This window comes from Falco rusticolus, chromosome 8, assembly GCF_015220075.1.
Source record: "Falco rusticolus isolate bFalRus1 chromosome 8, bFalRus1.pri, whole genome shotgun sequence".
Classification (NCBI taxonomy): Eukaryota; Metazoa; Chordata; class Aves; order Falconiformes; family Falconidae; genus Falco; species Falco rusticolus.
Window position 1 is genome coordinate 17687666 of NC_051194.1, and position 22247 is coordinate 17709912.

General features: G+C 38.2%; 1 protein-coding gene across 1 annotated transcript in view; it reads left to right on the forward strand.

The window, feature by feature from the left end:
- DOCK2 (dedicator of cytokinesis 2) overlaps positions 1–19061 on the forward strand; it is a 197715-nt gene extending 178654 nt beyond the window's left edge. Inside the window, exons 43-52 of the mRNA XM_037398282.1 lie at positions 3136–3220; positions 4748–4834; positions 5126–5302; positions 6665–6748; positions 9781–9918; positions 12113–12240; positions 13980–14160; positions 15618–15738; positions 16744–16886; positions 18253–19061. Of these exons, the coding sequence (XP_037254179.1) occupies positions 3136–3220; positions 4748–4834; positions 5126–5302; positions 6665–6748; positions 9781–9918; positions 12113–12240; positions 13980–14160; positions 15618–15738; positions 16744–16886; positions 18253–18327 (1219 nt within the window). The 3' untranslated portion in view covers positions 18328–19061. The remainder of the gene's footprint in view (positions 1–3135; positions 3221–4747; positions 4835–5125; positions 5303–6664; positions 6749–9780; positions 9919–12112; positions 12241–13979; positions 14161–15617; positions 15739–16743; positions 16887–18252) is intronic.
- The last annotated feature ends 3186 nt before the right edge of the window (positions 19062–22247 follow it).

The following is a 22247-nucleotide window of genomic DNA, read 5'->3' on the forward strand; positions in this document are numbered from 1 at the left end:
CCAAATCCATAATCCATCAATATATAAAGGGAGATTATAAAAAAGATGGAGAGAGACTTTTTGTCAAGGTCTGTACTGACAGGATGGAGGGCAGTGTTTTTAAATGGAGAGAGGGGAGATATAGATTGGATGTAAGGAAGACATTCTTTAGTATGAAGGTGTTGAGATACTGGAAGAAGTTGCCCAAAGGAGCTGTGGATGCCCCATCCTTGAAAGGGTTCAAGGCCCGGTTGGATGGGGCTTTGAGCAACCTGGTCTAGTGAAAGGTGGCCATGCCCACGGCAAGGCAATTGGAACGAGGTGATCTTTAAAGGTTCCTTCCAACCCAAACCATTCTGTGATGTATATGGTTGCAAACATGGTCAGTAAAAGCCGTTGCTATCACTAACACCTGAATGAAAAAATTCAAGATAGTATTTGTTAGCTTGTAACTTAAGGACAGCACATAGGTACAAGCACCATCAATTAAGGCAGGCCGTGGTTTCTCCCTGTTCTTGTCAGTGCCTTGTGAAAGCACCAGGTATGACTGTATCTCCCTAACCAAAACTGGTGTAAAAGAGGCATCTCGAGCTAAAATGTCTCTAGGTAAACTGAGGCACCTGTCTTTTTAATGCAAGACAGGCTTTGGAATGCCTCCACACTTCAACAAACAAACACTCAGACCAAAACCTTTAACAACACTTTGGCTGTCCAAAAAGAGAATGAAGATAGAAGGCTTTTTGTCAGCCGGGTTCATTTCTAACTCTTCCACAGCTGGATTCAAACCAGATGTCACCTTTGTCTGCAGACTTTTCTCTACAATTTTTACTGAAATTGTGGTTGATTGAGTGGAAAAAGAAGAATCACCTCCCCATGTACCCCAAAATAAATAAAGCAGATACATAGCACAGGACTTGTACTACAAGATTAAAAAAAAACAAACAACAACCAACAAAACAAAAAAAAAACCCCAGTGAAATAAAAAAATTATGAACTGTTGTCCCAGTTTCAACTTGAATTCATTTTAAAGCCAGTAACTTGAAAGACAGCTTATAAATCTGGTCCTGTTTGACTAGTTTCAGTGCAGTGCCAGCCACATTTTGAGCTTGTAAAAGTTTTATTTAGCAGTGTTCCACATAAGTACAATCTCTTGTCATACAGGAGCTATGTAATTGTTTGTCTCAGCTGCAGAATTCCGCCAAACTGCTGATTTCATCTGGTCTTAGAGATTTTATGAGTGTACTTTACTGTGCATTTAATTGTTAGTTACATTAGTCAATGACAATACATTTATTCTATCAACAAGCTTCAAAATACCTGTCCTTTCAGATGGAACTGTATAAAGTTATCTGACTCAGTATGGCAGTATATAACACTTTCTTTATTGATGAAGATAATCTTAGTAGCTTGGATCATAAATTATAGGTTCCTATGAACTAATACAACAGAAGTTTCCTTAGCTCAACAGTTTGGTGTCTCTCCATTTGTTTGTTTCTCTAGGCTTCCAAAACATGGCTTGGTTTTACTGTAAGATATTTCTGAGAAATATTTCTTTTCCTCTGCAAAATTAGCTTTCACTTAATATGGCTTTAAATTTAATCCATCTTTCAAAAAGAAACCAAAAATCAAAATGAAAGAATTTTCTAGGGACAGCAAAACACTAAGCCAAAAGTGTGCAAATTCTGTTCTTTCAAGTCAGCCAGTGCTAAAAGATGAGTAGATATGAGTTTTGTGGAATTATCATAGAATCATTTAGGTTGGAAAAGACCTTTGAGATCATCATGTCCAACCGTTAACCCAGCACTGCCAAGTCCACCACTAAACCCTGTCCCTAAGTGCCACATCTATATATCTTTTAAACACCTCCAGGGATGGTGATTCCTCCACCTCCCTGGGCAGCCTGTTCCAGGGCTTGACCACCCTTTCTGTGAAGAAACTTTTCCTAGTACCCAACCTAAACCTCCCCTGATGTGACTGGAGTCCGTTTCCTCTTGTCCTGTCACTTGTTCTCTGGGAAAAGAGATGAACCCCCCCATGCCTACAGGGAGCGATAAGGTCCCCCCGGAGCCTTCTCCAGACTAACCCCCCCAGTTCCCCCCGCCGCCCCTCCCAGCACTTGTGCCCCAGCCCCTTCCCCAGCCCCGTGCCCGGCTCTGGACACGCTCCAGCCCCTCCATGTCCCTCTGGCCGTGAGGGGCCCAAACCCGAACCCAGGGTTCGCGGGGCGGCCTCACCAGTGCCGAGCACAGGGGGACGGGCACTGCCCTGGCCCTGCTGGCCACGCTGTCCCGGCTACGAGCCAGGGTGCTGCTGGCCTCCTTGGCCACCTGGGCACGCTGCTGGCTCCTGCCCAGCTGGCCACCAGTCCCCCCAGCCCCTTCCCCGCCGGGCAGTTCCCAGCCCCCTGCCCCAGCCCGCAGCATTGCATGGGGCTGTTGTGATCCAAGTGCAGGACCCAGCCCTGAGCCTGGTTGAACCAAAATATGTGCTCACAATGACTGAGAATGATTTATTAGCTACATGGAATAGACCATAACTTGAATTTGCAATATATTCTTTACATTGATGTCCTTCTCTACAAGTATTTATATACATTTTCTTATCTATCACAAGAAATTATTATTATAATGGCTTCAAATGTTTAGTTTATTCAATACCTTTTGTTCTGCATTGTGAGCAGAATTGTTAGATGTGATTAAACTGATTTGGCATGCACCGTGGGTGAAAAAACACACCAGGTGAATATATCTGCTCTATTCAGTCAGTTATTTTTAACAAAACATACTCCTTTGGTATGCCATTATAAAGCAGGCATGCAGTGTGCCTGCCACAGCAAGAATATATGGAAGTAAAAATCTTTTCTTGACCTTCTTCTGTAGGTTTTAACATTAATCTGGAAGTTCTGAAATTTATGCCTGGAAATTATACCCCATTACAAGCTGAAGCTTAATAATTCTAAAATACTGTGTGATGACACTGATTTATAGATAAAGTAGTTGTCTCCTGAGTTCTCAGTGAAATGCTTTTTTTCTGACTAGAAAATTTGCTTTTAATTAAAAACTCAAGTGAATCAAAATGAAATATTTCACTGTGATAACAAGTTCCATAAATTTCTGAATTCTGTATTTTACAATAGTCTTTTTTTAAATCTTTTAGTTTTTATAAGTCCAACAACGTGCACCGATTCCACTACTCAAGACCAGTCAGAAAAGGATCTGTTGACCCTGAAAATGAATTTGCTGTAAGTAATTGAACGATAGGGTGATGGTTGCAGTTCTGGTAGCTGTGACTGACATTTGCTCTAGATCCTTTCTTAGTCTTGGAAGACTCGTTACAGACATCCTACCTCTAGGGTCTGGTTCCAAAAAAGAAAAAAAGCAAAATTTCTCTATTTTAGCACTATTTCTGTGCACTCAGTGATACATCACTGTGCCAGTTGCAGGTAAACATTATTTAGTTAAGTATGTTCAACACATTTGTGTTAAGCAGTAACATTTTCTGGCGCAGATTTTCATTATGAAACAAGATGACATCTAAATAAATATCAAATGATTTGCCTCTTGTAGTTTACAACACTTTTGTCAGCTGCCAGTTTGGCAATGAGAGGTGTGTGTTGTCTGCTTTCATTAGTCCCATAAAAACTTGACAGACTAGAGTGCTACCTTTGTCACATTTATTCCTATGCCTAATGGTGTACTGCTAAGAAATAGTCTTCATTGTTCAAATATTCTAGGAAATCTGCAATACCATAAATTATTTTTCCGTTTCATGCATAAAAATGTGCTAAGTTACTTTATTTTCATTTTACAGATAGCTGATATTTTATAGTTTGTCATGAAAACATCCAGTCTTTATGGCTAAAGCTGTGCTCTTGGGATATTAGTGGGAAAAGCCATTTATTTTTAAAAATTTACAATTTCAGCCATGTGTGTGCTGATTAGTAGCGTCAACAGTTTCATGTAAGGAGCTTCTCACCTTTTGTTCAGCTAAATGCTTCAGATGCAAACTTTTCTCTGACATCCCAGGTTTGCACTGCATTATTAAGACTCATGCTGCACATTGGCTTCCATTGCAAACTGTAGAGTTTTGAAACCATTTATGAATAAACCTTTAAATGGTTTTACAAAAATTAAATCGTTAATGTTTTCATTGCTGATGACAATAGATAATACGCATGGTTACTTCAGATACGTGGAAAATGGGGATAGTTGGACTATGTCTTCATTGCAATCATTGTTATGTTTCTCAGTACTGGCAGTTTAGGTCAACGGATACTGGTACAATAAGCAGCAGTAGTGTAAATGAACTAGTGGCATTTTAAAAGCCCAGCAGCTAGTCTTGTTTAAAGAGGAAAAAAAAAGGGGGGGGGGCGGGGAGAGAATGCTGGCAACTTATTATTGGGCTATCACTGCTTTTCATTGCAGAAATACATTTGGGAAGTAATTGGGTAGAAGTGAGAACAGGTCATTTAGTCATAGTCATTCAATCTGTGACGGCAAAAATAGGATTAGATACTAAAAGATTCAAGGGCAATTTTCTTTTTCCTCTGCTTTGTGCAGGCTTTGTGCCTAAAAATGACCTAATCTGAAATCGGAAAAATTATTTGTGCAAATTGCTGTGCTAGATTAATTTTGCAGTGTCCTTTCATGCAAAAGTGTTCATATGTTTTCCATCTACATTCTTTTCACTCTGATATTTCAGAAGGCAGAAAAGATTAAAGTTTAAATCCTGAAGTATAATTTTCTCCCTGCTATGTTTTTTTTAATAGTCTATGTGGATTGAGAGAACATCGTTTGTTACAGCATACAAACTTCCTGGAATTTTACGATGGTTTGAGGTTGTCTCCATGTCACAGGTGTGTATCACCATGCCAAGAACCTGTAAAACTTGTATCTATATCAATCCCCATGCACAAAATAGTTTTCAAATTTATCACACTTGTTATTTATTTATTTTTATGTATACAAAGCTATTATTACTTCTGTTTTACCTTTGTATTAATAGGATCAATATATTTTACATCTAATTTATAAAGTCCTGAGAGAAATTAACAAATCTCTGTTGGTTAATATATGTGAAATTTTATAAAACCAAAAATACCTTTTAATATGTTTATAAACCTTAAAAGTCTTTTCTTTCTTTATAGACTACAATTAGTCCTTTAGAGAATGCTATTGAAACGATGTCCATGACAAATGAAAAAATTTTGATGATGATTAACCAATACCAGAATGATGAGAACCTTCCTATTAATCCACTTTCTATGCTTCTGAACGGAATTGTTGATCCAGCTGTTATGGGTGGCTTTGCTAAATATGAGAAGGTAAGAGCTTTTAAGTCAACGCAAAGAACATATTCAGATACATTATTTAATAATCCTCCCAGGTCCTTTGTTCAAACTGGCAGTGAAATGTGGGCTGGGAATATGAAAGACATAACTCCACTGATAAAGAGATCCTCATATTGTGGTGACATTTGTCTTTGAAAGCAGAAACTACAGACTGGAGTAATTGAAGCTCAAAATTAATTACTGTGTTAAGGGTTTTCATATACACGTGAGACATGGTACCCCTTTTGTAATGAAATAGGTGCTCTCACATCAAAGAATTTGATCTGAATTAAATGAATCAAGTTTATCCTACAGTAGGTCTAGAGTATTCAGATGTGGGTTATCAACTAAGCTGTCATCAGGTTTTCCCAGTAACTGCAGCCATTCTGTATAGCAGGGTTTGTTGTTAAAAAATGGCAATACAAATAAAAACTGTTCTGGTAATACAAGGAAAATGGAATGTCTTGAAGAACTGAACTGTAGAATATTTGTCCCTAAGGCTACCTTGTGAAGGTGGGGTGGGAGAGAAAGCTGGAATGTTAAAAGCTTATATAAATTTAAACTCTAAATTACTAATTATATTTTGGGGATGAAAATAAATGTGTGGGTACCCCACAGCCGTGGAGCTCAATTATTTCTGCCTGCCATTTCCTTATGGAAAACACGTGCCATGCTCAAGTAGGCTCAGCATGTCAGGTAGACTCAGAGAGTGTTGAAAAGACCCCATATATATGTGTGTATATACATACACGCATAAATTATATGTGGTAAGCATGGCATATTCTGGAGGAGTATGGCTTATGCTATGTTAGTCCTAAAATACCATTTTTTAGATATTTGGCAGTCACGGATATTGTTAGATACTATTTAGCTACATTCTTCTTTCATATCCGAGGGGGGGGGGGGGAACCTTTGGGCAGTGAAAGGCAGTGTGTGTGCAGTTTCTGACTGCTTATCTACGACAGAGTTGAATTCCCTTATTGTGTAACACTGGCTAATGTCAGTAAGTAAGGTACTTGAATAAAACGATAATTTATCAGTGTAAATCATGATACTCCAAATTTGTGCCTTTTTCGTTTCAGTGCAAGCTTAATAAAACAGTAATCAGGTTTCATGGTAAGGGTCTCAAACTCAGAAGTGTTGGATAAAGACTGACTAAATTTGAACAAAAAAGAGCACCTCAGTTCTCAACTGATATAGTAAGGAATTATCACCAGCAGTATTTGGTTAAGGAGCATTTGTATGTCTCGTATTTGATGACCAATATCACAGTCACAACCTAGAGTCAGTGGAGTAATCACTGCATTCTTTACCTGTCAAAGCGATGGACTGATTTTTTTTTATTTTTTATCTCAGGCTTTCTTTACAGAAGAATATATCAGGGACCATCCAGAGGATCAAGAAAAGCTGAATAGACTCAAAGATCTAATTGCTTGGCAGGTAATTTCTTACTGAAAACAGTCATCTAAGGCTTCATCAGCTATTCCTTTTTTCTGTTCCTTTCTAGCAGGAGCAGGAGAACATAGCGCTTAGATGACTGTCATTTTTACTGGTTGGTTTTGGGTTTTGTTTGATTTTCGTGTTTTGTTTTGGTGTGTTTTTTTATAGTTTCCCCAAAGCAGGGAGGGTTAGAAGGTTATGAAGATTCTTATTACAAACTTCTTGTCTAGTTCTGGAATGAATTTGCGGGGTGTTTTTTGTTTTTTGGTGTGTGTTTGTTTGTTTGTTTTTTAATGGGACTCATAGTAAAATATTCTCTCAGGCTAAATCTTCCATTTTAGAGTATGTATAGTTGTAAATGACCATCTATTTATTATCCTATTTAGATATGAATAGTTTCCCTTAAGTAGGAAAAAGGACTTCAACCCTTTCAATTTTAATGTGCCTAAAAGGAAGCATGCATTCCATTACTAACACACTAAGATGACTGACAAAACAGCACAGCAATAGTTCCTTACCCTCTGATGTAGTATGTGATAAAATGTTCTTGGGGACCTAAGCAATGCTGTCCTTCAAGTTTTTTTAAAATCTGTGCCTAAACCAGAGAAATTGCTTAATTACAAAAATAACACTGTATTTCCTGAGGCATATATCATCATTATAGTATCTGTTAAGAGTTAGATGAAACACTACCCAAATCAGGGGAATTACCCATATATCTCCTTATGTCCCAGGGAAAATAGTTGACCAAAAAAGTACTTTGTAGAACACATAATTTGGTTTATCAGAACCCACATGTAGTGGGCTACATTTATGGTTAAAAGGGACAGGATTTCACACTCAGGTTGTGTATCTGGAGATAAAACTGACAGCGTGACAAGAAGTCATAAGGACTTCATGAACTTCTGGGAAAACAAGCACCTGCAAATATCAGATATTCTCTTGGGAAGTAACTCTTCCCTAGAGGTGGCTATTCACTGTTGTTGTGGGGGCGGGGGGGGGAGGGGCAAGGGGGAGGGGGACAGTTCTTGCATTAGATGCCCTGTCCCCCGTCCCTGGAAACATTCAAGTCCAGGTTGGGTGGGCTCTGAGCAACCTGGTCTAGTTGCAGGTGTCCCAGCTCATTGCAGGGGGATGCACCAGGTGACCTGTAAAGGTCCCTTCCAACCCAATCTGTTTCATGACTCTATGATTCTATCTCTGTTTTGTAGATGAGAGACAGGAAGAATTAACCATTTATTCCCCTCTCAGCCTTGAAATGAGTCTTCCAAATAGTTTTAATGCAATTTTTTATACTATTTTCTTAATGTGTTTGAAGATTTTTCCTGTTTCATTTTGATTCATCTTAATTTGGTTATTAGTTTGAGTCACCAACCTTTACAACTTTCCTCTGCATTGTTGTCCACCACAGGCTCTGTATATGGTTGCTTTCTGACCATCAGAAGTACTCTGGATATAATGGTATACTTATACAGACCATAATACCATCTGGCCTTAGGAAATAAAATGGTAATTTATGGCTATCTATCCCTGTAAGTCCCTCTAAAGAGGACAAACAGATCTGTCTGTACTAGAAGGGCTTTAATATCATGTTTTTAAAAGTTATATTGAAATTGAGCTTCCATAAAATATGATAAAGTCAGTGCGTGGATCGATATATACAGTGTTATAGTATTCATAGGGTCAGAACACAAAAAGGAAGCCCCAAACATTAATGCAACATCGCTCGAAGTCAATGGTAGAGCTGTTGGAAAAGGTCACAAGCAGAAGGTTGCTAAAAGTATGTTGCGTAAGTTTCATAAATCACCATCTTCAAAGACTGAAAAGTAATGCAATCTCTTTATATTTTAAAGAGAAGCAGTACAAAAGTTTCTTGTTGTGAATACATTTATTATTAATTAAACAGCATTTCTAAGTGTGCTGTCCATAATCTTTAAAGATAAAGATCCGTCTTTTTTGCTTTTAACTGGATATTATTACACTAATATAGGAGCAAACGTGATAGTAGCAATGTAATAGGAAAGGAAAACATTGTAAGGAAGGGATTATAAGAGTAGTATTACCGTCATATTCACTTAATAATTTTTTTTCTTTTTTTTTTTATTTATTTGGTAAGCAAGGCATTTCTTCTGACAAAGGAGAAAGATTATTATCATTATTATTTTTAAGAAATTAGAGGGAGATATTTAATGAACAGATAGACCTTTTCCTAACCTTTTTATCAGGTGTTAATCCTTTTAGGAAGTAAGTACCCATAACTGTACTTCTCCATCCCTCGCCCCAGTTAAAAAAATTATATTATGTACCTTCTTTTAATTCTAGTAGGAAGAATCAGAGGTCTTAACCCCTTTGGCTACTTGTCACTGATCCCAGCCTAAAGGATGAGTGGCAAAAAAGAGAAGTGCAGGGGTAAAACTGAGCAAAGTCAGCCTGGTTAGTGCAAGCTGCTTCTGTTCATGGCTTGAGTTGTTCATTTTTCGTATTGAAGCATTAATTTATAAAGGAGAAAGGAAAAGGACACCTTCAGTAACCAGATACTAACATATTAAATTGCTGCAGCAATTGTCGAAGTGATCACATGATTAAGCCCCCAGTAGATTGATTTGAACCTTTTCCAGTCGCTCAATCTTCCATTTGAAAGTGAAGTTAAAACTGTCTGCCTGGAGTCCACTGGGCAGGCACTTTCATAAGCGGGTGGGCCAGTAGTCTAAGAATTTTTTAAACTCTCACATGGTGTGTTTATTCTCATAAGGGATTAACATTAAAATACATTGAAGAGAGAAAGCGGTCACTATGAGGCAGCCAACATTCTTCAAAAATGGACTAAGAAAGCCCATTTTTCAAGAGCCTTTCCATCTTGTAGATTCTGCTAAAATCTGAGATCAACCAACAAATCTTTTTTTGCAAATCACAGTAGGAGTTTTGCAGTTGACTTAGCAGATACTGTAAATGGAGCTAGAGGGGTTGTCAGACTCGGTTTAATATTCTCTCTTTTTTTTTTTTTTTTTTTTCCTTTTTTTTCCCTCTTTAAGATACCTTTCCTTGGGGCTGGAATTAAAATTCATGAAAGAAGAGTTTCTGATAATCTTCGTCCTTTCCATGACCGTATGGAGGAATGTTTCAAGCATTTAAAAGTCAAAGTGGAAAAACAGTATGGAGCCAGAGAATTGGTACTGCTCTCCTTTTAACCTCTGCTGCAATTTCTCTTTACTTAATACGCACCTTGTTCTTCTAAACGAAAGCACATAGTAAACTTTTGTTGCCTGTGGGTTTTCTTGTGATCTGAAGGTAGTAGGACCTGAGTTTTATAGTCAAAGAGTTGATTCATTTCTCTGACTTATCAAATATTCCTCATTCTGGAAGATTTGTAGTGTTTTATTATGTCTATTAAAAGTTGCAATTCTTTTCTGCCTTATTAAGGAAGTGAAAGCAAATTCTCATGTTTCTTCTCTTTGTAATTTTTCTTAGTGGCTTAGGGCTTTGATCTGCAATTGATGTCTCCCTGTGCTAGCCAATTCCAGCTGTGTTGTGAAGTAAAACCTACCATGTGTATAATACCATAAATATTAGTTGAGACCGAACTGCAATATATGGGAATTGAAGGATAGCTTCTAAACGCAAACTCTCCAGACAATTCTTGAATAAAATAGTCTATCTGAGCTTCTGCAGGCTAGCAACAATGATGTTTTGTTTTGTGATTAAACACCAGTTGCTTTTGAAATTCTTTTATGTTGTTGCTTTGAGCATTGATAATTTTATAAATGGATTTATTTCTCTTGCCATAGAAGAAACAGCTAGTTTTGAACCTCAGTTTTGGATATTGTGTTGTGTTACACACCTATATGATGAAAATATTACATATTTATTTCAGTATGTTTTCCTTACTTTCAGTCCCATGCCACCATCCTTGCAATACTAAAGAGTCTGTAATCCACAATTAGCAATCTTGCCTAACACTTGAACCCCTCAGCACTCTTACAGATCAGCACTTAAAACCCCCACTATTTAAAACTGCCATTATACCATGTTTGACTCCCTGGTGGCTGGCCTGAGCTTTTTTATTAACAGCAAAGAAGGAGGGAAAAAAAAAAAAAAAGAAGTTATGCTGCTGTTGTGTCTTTATTACAAGATTCTGGCCATTCAAAGGATAAGCAGCATGTAAACTCATTGCAAAACACTTCAAAATAATTCTTGCAACTACAAATTTTTCCAAGTTCTCTGCTAGATATCAGAGTCTTAGTGAGCAATGACATCAGAAGCAAAGTATCTGGGAATTTGGCATATGGAATTACACACAATTGTTTAATATTTTCTGGATAATAACAAAAACCTGTGCTTTAATATGAAATACTTTTTAAAGTTGTTCACATGTTTTTTATAGGATAGAAATTGAAGTAGGCTGGAAAAGTAGTTTATGGTATGCATACACTGGGAGATTCTCAAAAACCTCCCTCGTGTCATGACACTGTGATGAGCTAACTAGGGGGAGGCATGCCCATCCCAGGAAGTAATTGAACAGAAAAAGAGAGGTTTTAGATCCCGGAAGTCTCCCCTGAAGAAATAAAACAGTTCTAGAATTATCCAAGAAATGTGATCCTTGTCGCCACCTTGTTAACAAGAGTAACAGAAAAGCATTTGAAAATAAGTCAGATTGTTTCAGTTAACTTTGTCCCAGGCTGCAAGGCCTGAATAACCATCAACGCTAAGCTGAATACTTTCAGTGTGATAGCTAAATCTTCTTCAAGAAGATTTGGAGTGTCACGTCCTTTTCCTCCTTCCACTGCAGAAGGTGTTAACCTCAGGCTTTGCAGAGAGAGGTGCTGCGGCCTATACGGCATTGTGCAACATGGATACCTGATGACCTAGAGAATCCTCCTGTTCCTCCTGGCTAGCTATTAAAGAAATATTAATTTTCTCCAAAGGTTGCAAACATATAGTTAAAAAAGGATATATTAACATGTAAAGATGGCAGAAGCTGATGTATTGAAGATGGAGCAGGATTAGCGTCTTGAAGCAAGGACTAACTAAATCTATTTGCCCAAGCAAGTACTTCAATGGTGTGCCTCAGGTCTGTTCAAAATAAGATCAGCAGACACTGTTTCTCTTGATTTCTTTTTCAAACATACAGTTAATTATGTCAGTTGTAGTCTACTTAGCTACTCACTGTATCATTGAGTTTGGGAGGCCTTAGAGTAAGAGTGCATGCCGACAGAAGATACAATCACAGTAATTAATGGTAGTAAACAACTGCTTTCATGCCAAATGTTAAAACACCTGTGCCATCTTCAAGACCTAATGAAAAGGGATGAATTAGGTTCACACAAAGTTGTTTGGTAGAACGTGTTTCTCCTTTCCATCCTATAGCCAGATTTTGACGACAAGAGAGTGGGACGGCCAAGATCAATGCTGAGATCCTACCGTCAGCTATCAGTTATTTCACTGACATCCATGAATTCGGACTGCAGTACTCCAAACAAAATTGCTTCAGAAAGGTTGGTTATGAATACAAAACAAATTTTCTTTCAGACCTGGTTTCTTAGTAGTTTCATGGAATGAAACTAAAAGATTTAAAAAAAGGCATTCAAGCACAAAGACCACTAGCAGTCTCTTCAGACTATGCCAACATTATTTTTAACTGTAGCTATTACTTCCTCCAGGCTTAAAGCTACAGTGTTTCAACCTTAATAGACAAAATATACTCGACTTTCACTGAAAAAAGTGGCATTTCATTTTCATAAACCAAGTATTTTAAAATGTAAATGACATTTCAAAAAATACAAAGATCCTGGGGGTTTTGCAAGTTTTTCTTTTAACTTAATTAGCATCTTTTTGCTTCTAAAAATTGGAAAGGAAGAGGACAGCCTTTACAAACTTACAAGTAAGGAGGTGGGACATACCAGTAAAGTCTGTTGTAATGTGAAATACTTTGCCTAATATGCTTTAACTGCAGCACTGGGAAACATAGAGACTTTTAAGTTTGAGAGAACATGTATAGGTATATTGACTAGCTTTTTCATCCACAAATGGTTTTGGTCACTTTGTAAATTATCCTTGGGACACTTAGGACTTCTTCCCAAACAAGGTGCATATAAAATTCATCTTGGTGGCCACTGTTCTTTAAACATCTGATCTTCCTTTTTGAGTAGTTCACTTTTAAAAATTAAATAGTCCAAAGGTGTGTAACTAACTTGGAAGTGTTTCTTCTGAAGATATCCCTGTATATTGCATGCTTGACTGTCAGTTCATTGTTTTTTTACTTAATTTTTCTGAGATGTCTAACAAAGATATGTAGTATCACACATTATGAGGTGTCCCAGGCTGCTCTTCCTGCCCCTCAGCTTCCACGCAGGACAGGAAGGCTGTAGCACACAAACATGAGCTGTGTCACATCTGCCAGCCCCACGTCTCTAGTAAAGCAGGACACCTCCTGTGGAACCAGTCAACATTTAACCAGCTCAGTCATGCACCTATTTTTAGTTCTTATGATGCTCATTTGTTTCTAGGAAGCATGGGTCAACAAATTCACCATACTACTTGATTTATCAATTTTTATGTTGCAAAATAAGTTCAGCCTCATGTTCAATAGGCTAATTACACCAGCAAAGAAGAGAATAAAGCCAGCACCTATTTAATATTTTTTATTTGGTGGGGGTTTTTGGTTTGGTTTTGGTTGTTTTTGTTTTGGTTTGGTGGTTGTTGTTGTTTTAAATGAAAAAATAGCCCATTTCTTAAACTGTAAAAACTAGAGGAAGACAGAAGGGAGATTTTATTATTTTTTTTTAATCACTGTGTATACACATTGTTGTCCAATATGGTGAAATAAATAGGAGGATGCATTTAAAACACGACAATAAATAGTAATACTCTGTTCTACTTTTCAACAACCAAAATAGCATGTTTTCTTCCAGCACCAGCACCACACATAAACTTGCCATAAGAGCTCTAACTGTTTAGTTTAGGTTCTTATGCTAATGCACAAATCTTTAAAAAGGGTTTTTCACTCCTGTTAATATTTTACATTCTTTGCAATGTTTTAAGGTGACATTATACCTCCTGAAGGCATCTTATACCTGAAGGTATCTACAGTTGCCAGCAATGGTTTGCAAGGCTGCATCGAAAGTCAAAGGAATAGATGACCTGCATTTATATTTAATGGGGAAATGACATCAGAATACCAGTGGCTTTTAAAATCCCACTCAGCAACTTGTATTTTTTTCTTTTGCTCCTGCAGCTTTGATCTGGAAGTAGTGCTACCAAAGCAAGTAAAAGCAGAATCAGAGGAGACTGCTCCGCAAATTAATCCTCACCCTGAAGTAAAGATGAGAAGGTCCAAAAAAAGAACAAAAAGAAGCAGTGTGGTGTTTGCTGATGAGAAGACAGCACCTGATATTTCTATCTCTGACATGAAATGTGTATGTCACTGAAGTAGCCTTTTATAATCCCTAAAAAAAAAGACATTACTCCTTTGCTTAGGAAAAAGATACCATAAAGAATGCCAGCTTGCCATAAAGGGGAATATGCAGGATGCAGAGATGATCTGCCCTGTCATGAATGAAACCTGCTGCAAGATGCTGAAGAGGAAACAAATCAGTGGCAAAATCAGAACATCTCCACTTGTTTATGATGACAGATAATATAGCCCTGAAACTGCAAATTCTGAAACTTGGTTAGCTTCAAATGGAGTACTGTGCTGGGAGGGTTAAGCTAGCTTTCCTGTGGAGAGGCAATTGACTGTGCTGACATTCCATGGCAGCTCCTTGCAGTCAGGGCTATTTCAAAAGTGATGAGCCTTGTACATTTTGTACCTTGTTGTGGAACATGCAGCTGTTAGGAAATTGCAAGATTGCAAACAGCGCTCCTTAAACGGTGCCAGACTGAGGTTTGGAAGCACTGGCATCTCTCGCTCCATAGATCATCTGAGTGCTTTTATTGCACTGCTAGATCATTAGAATGACTTATATAACTGACATTGAGGTTTGATGGGAGGTTTTTCTGGGGGTACTTAAATTCTCAGGAGACTTTTCTTCTTTTAGTATAAAAAGAAATAATAATAAAAATAATTGAAAGATGTCCTTTGATATACAAGCCCTATCTAAATTAAAATGCGAGGCAATAATAGAATGAAAAAAATTTGGAGGAATTGTCAAAGGCCGAGTGAATTCAGTAGAAAGCTAAGGTTCTTTTGGGAAACAAGGAGAATTTTATGGAGGACTATGATTGTCTTACACCACGTGTCCTCAAGCAAAAGAGAGATACAAAGCACAGTCATGCTCTGAGAAGCATTAATGTATAAAAATAAGCAACGCCTTTATCTTTTGGTTAGATTAGATAACACATACACCTAACTATGGGAATCTCACTGCATATTGAGTTACAGGATTTTCTTTTGCTTCAGAAAAATAGTGACAAGTCTCACAGCAGCCAAGCTGGTTATGTTAATTCAATACGGGAAAATGTTTTCAAAACTTCATTTTACTTTCTAGATCACAGTCAGAGGTGGCTGATGGTACTATTCCAAAGACACAGTAGGAGTCTCATCCTAGAGTTCCAGATTACAGAATCTCTTCTACCTATATTTTTTAGCGTAAGGTTTTTTCTATGTGGCATGAGAAATATTTATCTAGCTATAAACCATCTGCAAAATTGTTACATGTTTTTACCGGGTATGTAGTATTATATATGATACCCATTCTACTGCTTCAAGTTACTTTTATTGTTGGCTCAGAAAAAAAAACCATAAAGAAATCTGGTTAGGCATGATTGCTTATTATTTATTTTCTTCTATGCTTTTCACAAAAGATTATTTTGCTTAGATCTCTGTTGCTCATGTTGTAGTTCATCAGTAATGATATTTTTTTTTATTAAACAGCTGTCAAGGAAATATGAGTTCATGAGTGACACCAACCTCTCAGAACATGTAGTGGCACCTCAGAAAACATCTGTCCTCAAGCAGATGAGTTCTGTCAGTCGTTCTATGCCAACGATCCCAGGTAAGCTGCTTACAGTAAGCTGGGACCTCTGCAGTTCTTTATTACTACAAGAAAACAGCAGTAAAGGGTCTGTTCTAAGCAGGGCAGGTAGCTCTCTGTGTGGCTCTGTGCCAAAGATCAGAATTTAAGTGTGTGTTGAGCCTGTGAAGCTGGACTGCTGGTCCTGCTTGGTTACACTGTGCTGCCTAGTGCTAACGTGCAAATTCTGGCAGTGTTACTTGTGGAGCTCTGAATTTTGCTTCCTTTGCATAGTGCGGGCATTCCCCCTGCTTTGAAAGAGGCAGGGTTTATTCATCTCCCTGGCTTTGCAGGGTCTCACTTACAAGAAGCATGGGCTCCTGCAGTCTGCCCTCACAGCTGAGGGCAGCGTTTGAAACAGGAGGAAATGCTCTGAGCTTTGCTTTGGCAGATGCATGTCCCCAAAGGTTGCCCATAGTAGGGTTTCAACTTCTGCTTTTGACATTCAAGAGGAATCTCACAAGGCTCTCTCACGGCAAGAGGGAAGGGAAACAACATAACTGCCCAAGAGGAGACTGACAGCTGCGTGATACGGAAAAGGAAAGTGTAGCTGAAGGTGGAACTCAGTTCTGAGCCAGGATGTGAAGAGAAAATGTGCCCTATTCCAATATTCTTTACCTGCTACTTCTTCCATATCACATCCTGCTTCTTACTTTATCTGTCCCTCTCATTGTCCCTGCCTTTCCAGATGCCTGTAATGGACACTTCGCACAACCCAACAGACTGTCACAGCTCACTTCTTTTTCATGCATGCATCTGGGTTTTTTCTTCTTTGACCAGACTGGTTCATTTTTTTTTCACTCTTCAGTTTCAGTGTAATGAATTTTAGTGTTTCCCCATACTTATTTTTGTATTCTAAGGATATAGTTTAAAAATGTCTCCTTTCTAGTAACTGCAGTAGTTTGTTGCGTGGAATTCTGCTTTGTCTTACACTTTGGCTCTCCTTTTGTGGGTTTGTTTTGTGCAACCACTGTTTCTCTTTTAAAGGATTAACTCTGTCTGTCTGCCCTGTGGCACCTGATGAAATAATTGCATCACATAGGTTGAGTCAACCAGTGTTTCCTTCCACCTCAGATGGTGAGAAGAAAACCTTCAAAAAAAAGAAAGTGAACCAGCTATTTAAAACAATGGTAAGTTCTCTGGGGTGGGGGTGGGGAAGAAAGTGTTACCTCTTTAAAAGGTCTATGCTCTGAAAATTATGTCATTAAAAAAATAATCACAATTTTAATTTTTATTACTTCTCTCGTCAGAGAGAGGAGTGGATGCTCTATAGAGATGCAAAAATTTGCTTCTGCTCGTGCTCTGTGGAATGCACAGGTACAGCTGCACGTTTGAGGCAGGCTCGGCACGCAGTTCCGCGCGTGCACCACGAGAGGTCTCGTGTGACCGACTGATTTTGCTCTCATTTGCTTTCGATCACGTTTATTAGCAAAAGAGGAAAGCAATTAATTGTTTCTTGTTCGGTTTAATTACATGGGGCAGCTAGCCCTAGCATCAGGGCAAGGTCAGCACAGCATCTATAGCAAAGCGCGCACAGGGTGAGGCAGTTCTGAGGTCAGAGTTGCTTATTTGAAAGTAGAAATTGTGGCTTACCCTGGAGACGTTACTGCAGCCTAAAGCAGGTTATCTTCATTTAATGTAGGAAAACGTTCACGGATTTCTGCAGAAATTTCACAAAATTAAAACTATTATATTTAATTTGGTATTTGAAAGGAAACAATTAATATTCAGTGCAGATATGAAAATTCAAAGGTTTTAAAGTCTTTCTGTTGTTTCAGATAGTTGGAGGGTGACAGTGCACGTGCTGGTAGCTGCTGATATGCACACTGCATAAGCATTCTGTGGCACTTGTAATATTTTACATGTCAACTTTTTGCTGATCTTTCAAAACAAAGGTTGATTTTTTTAAAATATTTTTTTTTCACCCCTCTGGTGAATAGGTTTAATTTTCATCCATTAGTTTCTGCAGGTTTTTTTTTAAATATAGATGTTGCTCTATGGTCCTTAAAGGCACTCTTTAGGAAAATCTGCATTTAGATGTGTTCATAATTTTGGGATTTTTCTGGCAGGAACAAGAATAACCTGTTAATTTGAAGTCTGTAGGATTTTGCTGATATTCAGTTTATCACATACTTGTTCTGTTCAGACCCAGGAGTAACAGCTCTTCAGCATCTCATGCATTCACCTCAACCTAAAGAGCAAAGGATGAAATGTCCTTTTTTACATGTCTGAAAAAGGACTGAATAAATCTAACAATACATGTGTATAGTGCTTCACAGCGTGATTGGAATCGTGCACAGGTTTAAATGCAGGTTTAAGGTTTTGCAGGACAGACAAAATAATTGCAAATATCCAAGATTTGGTGGACATCTTTTTTTTTCTCGCCACAGCTTTAGGCCACAACCTAGTAATTAGTATACTTATTACTGAATCTAATACAGATGTCATCTTAACATATGGAACTCTGTTTGTTTTTGTGGTTTTTTTTTCCCCCAGCGCATTTCCAAAGTTCTAGAAGATGGAAAACAGTCTGTGGAGCACCATTTCAAATCTTCCTCTACAGATCTGTGATTTGTTCTATTACAAGACCACTTCTCAGCTGAAAATAATTATATACACATACATATTTTAGACGACTGTCAACTCTGAAGAAAGGCACTGATAACATAGATGGCCAACAGAGAATATGAACAATAATACTCATGGGCTCGAAGTTACTCATGATACAGGTACGGGAATAACATCTGAAGAAGATACTCCAGGACCTGGAACAGAAGTTTATCAAGCCTCTGGTTATACAGGTCAAAGGGTATCGTGTGTTCCCTGGTGACAAAACTTGCTCTTAGGAAGAAAGATGTATTAAAAGGCCGTCTGTAATGCTTACTATATAATGTAAGTCACATTCTGTTCTTTTCAAAGAGCATAGAAATCATAGTTTTGTGTAGCTTGTATAGACACGCTGCAGCTGTCTTTAAACTATTGCTGGCAGTGTAGCTAAGGCAACAGATGCCTCAGCACAAAACAGCCACTGACAATTTCCTCTGTGGCTGTAGCTGGATTTACAGTCCTCAGATCCCTGTGCTGCTCCCACCACACTGCTCTGCATCCTCAGTCTTTCTCAGGATGATGTCCATGACTGTGACACCATACACCTGAGTTATTTTCAGAACAGCGGCTATTATGTTGAAAATATGTGCAAAAGTTTATTTACATGTGTACAAATTAAATTGATATTACATCCCGCGGTATGATTTTTAAAAAAAGCTGCATTTTCTGCTGTTCATCAATAAAATGTTTAAAATTTGGTTTATTTGTCTTGAACATTTCTCCCTGAAATCTCTAGATATCATTGTATAACTAGAAATATACGATGGAATTCTAAAGTCCAAGTCTTAGACTTTCAAAATTGATTTTCTTTGTCTCTCCAACTTGTGAGGTAGAGCTGGAAGATAGTGCCTTATCAGCACACAGCTAGGCAGCACTGCAGGTCTGCATCTTGGGATCTTGTTATAACCTGTCAGTTCTTTCTAAAGGCAAGTATGTTATCCAAATATAAAGGTTTCTAAAAGGTGAGTAATCAGTTTCCTTCATTCACCCCTTTGTTTCAGACACCTACATAGGTTTATATTAATTAAATAAAATATGACCATGTATAGTGTTGTGGATGGGAGACTGGCCTTGTTGCCATTTATGTGGATATGGGAAAGACAAGGAGGTTATTGAATTCAAAAGGAACAAGCAATTGTTCCTTGCTGAGTGTTTGAATCAATGGAAAGACACTTTCAGCTTGTTCTAAGCCTAACTATGTCTATAAACACTTCTACGTTCTGCATGAATAATGTATTTAATTAATTTAGACTCTCTTTGCAACTTGTCAGTGTGAAGATGTTTCCTACAGAAATAATTAGCGATTGTTTTTTGTGAGAAGTTTGAAATAATTGTATTGGAACCAATACTGCACACCAAGAAATACTTTTCACTAGAATAACCATAGACAGCAAAACAGTCCAGTTCTGACACGAAGTACAGTGTGTGTTGGCGTGGATACTGATAGATTTTGTTTGTTTGTTTCATTTGCTTTTGACAGCAACTTAATGCTGCTTCTGTGGAAGCACTGAAGAAGAACAAGGCTTTTCTGGGACCCACCCCCCCCCCTCAGTTTAACAGGAGGTTATTTGTGAGTGGGAGAAAGTGAAAAGTTGAGGGGTGCATGTTTGACATCTTACTAACCTGGGGGAAGAAAAGGGAGAGTACCCAGGCTGCTCTTCAATGTTATTTGTCCATACACTGAAGAAATATCAAAACATCACAAAATCACAAGTATTTTAAAAGAAAATGTTTGGGTTTACTGGGAAAAAGTAAGAAAAGGTTGACGTAGCAACTGTTTATTCTTTGTGAAGATACCTGTTAAAGTTGTCTTTTGCTTACTGTATCTTGCAGATATATTTTCATGTAAGAGTGGGATAAAAGAGTTTTAGCTCAAGCTGTTGTTATAAATTACAATTACCATGATTCAAAATCATAATTAAAAAAGTACAAAGAATGGAAGGGAAGGAAGAACCCAGAAACAAATACCAGGAAGGCAGGAGCACAATAGCAAAAGTTGGCAAAAGGAAGTTTGGCGCTGTGTTTAGCTAGTGGCTCAAGATACAGGCTTGTGTTTTGTTCAGATTTTAGTATAATTTTTGATGAAGAGTTTGGATTTGCACACAATTTACCAAATACCAGGAAAAATCTTATTAGTTATCCCACATCACAGATTGTCCTTTTCTTGCCAGACCAGTTTTGGATCTGTTTCAAGCTTGAAATTATGTAAATCAACTCTGTGCAGAAAAGCAAGATTAACCAAGAAAAATAACTGCCAAAACAGGCCCTATGTGGATCTGGAATTTTAAGGATGTTTGGACAACAAGGTCCAGCCATTCACAAGTTTCCAAAAACTGTGGATACTCACATTTAGTTCAAAAAAACAACATAGCATGAAGAACAAGTGATGTGCTGGGATAATAAAGTGCAAGTATGGCAATCTGGCAACAGCTGTTTAAAAATGTAAATCAGCACTGATTATTGTAATTTCTGTCAGACGCTAACCAGGCCTTTGGTTCAGTATGCAGAGGGACATCACTCGGGCGGCACAGAGCCTGTGTATTTGACATTCTTTGAGGTGAAGCACAAAGGGGAGAAATTTACTCCAGGACAGGGTCGGGCTTTGGCTGCTGTCCCAGGGAATGCATGAAGCAGGGGTGGTGTCACCTGTCACCTCAACAGTCCCGCCGCCTCGCACCCTGCAAGGTCAGAAAAGCATTTCTGGGTACAACAGTTTCATGCGCCTTCTGTATCACAGTTGGTTTCACCTCTTTCAAGATGTTTGAAATAGTCTGGGCAATAACAGTCTGGCTTTGGGGATTGCATGGCACTAAGCCGGTGGTTGCATAGTGTGAGTCTGTAATAATTTGTTTTGCATGCGGTAGGAAAGACTGCATGTGCAGCTCAGATTTTACGTGCTGAGCTGTAGAATTTAAGACGCATTTAAGCTGCATGCCATGTATGTTCAGCTGGCTAGGTGTCTGAATTTTAGGCACAGGCACCAGAGCTTTCTCTCTCATAGAGTGCAACTTGGGTGTTGGTGCAGAGTGGTCTCCTTCCTGAAGAGCCCTGTGCCAGTGCAGCCCCAGGTCTGGCCCCAGGCGGCAAACGTTAGCGTTCTGCTACATCAGGTTGTTCTGGAGCATTAACTAACGGGTATCCTGCCTGCCCTTCTTTGTGCCATGTCACAAACTGTCCAAATCCTTGTTATGAAATGATGATTTAGTATTCCTTTTTTTGTGGGGATTCCAATGCTTTTAAAATTTCAATAAAAATTAGCTGCTGTAAGCTATAGGAAGATGTTCAGAATATAAGTCAGTACGGATCAAGCTTCTGAGCAGGAAGGAGAGTTTTATTAAAGATTTTACAGACCTTAGGAATGCATTGTCTTCTTGAACTGAGAATTAATGTGTGATAGACCTGTGTATTTGTTGCAGGTACTGCTTGACATTGAACTTTCTGCCTGTAGCATGTTTTTTATTAGACAATGGAAATTGTGGTTTAGTAGAATCATGGAATGGTTTGGGTTGGATCTTAAAAGGTTGGGTTGGACCTTAAAGATCATCTAGTTCCAACCCCCGGTGGGGGTAATGTGTGCCATATTGCTTATTGTGCATGGAGTCCACAGACACATTAGGCACCATTGGATCTCGGTTTTCATTTTCCTTGTTGATATTGTTTGGTCTGGTGTTTGGCTTTTTCTCTAGTTTTTAGATTTGTTTCATCAAGTCTGTGACCTTTATTTAAAGACTACTAAGGCAGGTTTTTCACTCTGTCTTGACACACCCTGGGCTTGTTTGGGAGAGAGAGAAGACTGGATTTATTTATAATTTCAGAAGTGCAGAATTTTAAATTAACAGTTTTCCCTTTTCTGGCTTCTTCATAGCTGATAAAAGGTCACAACA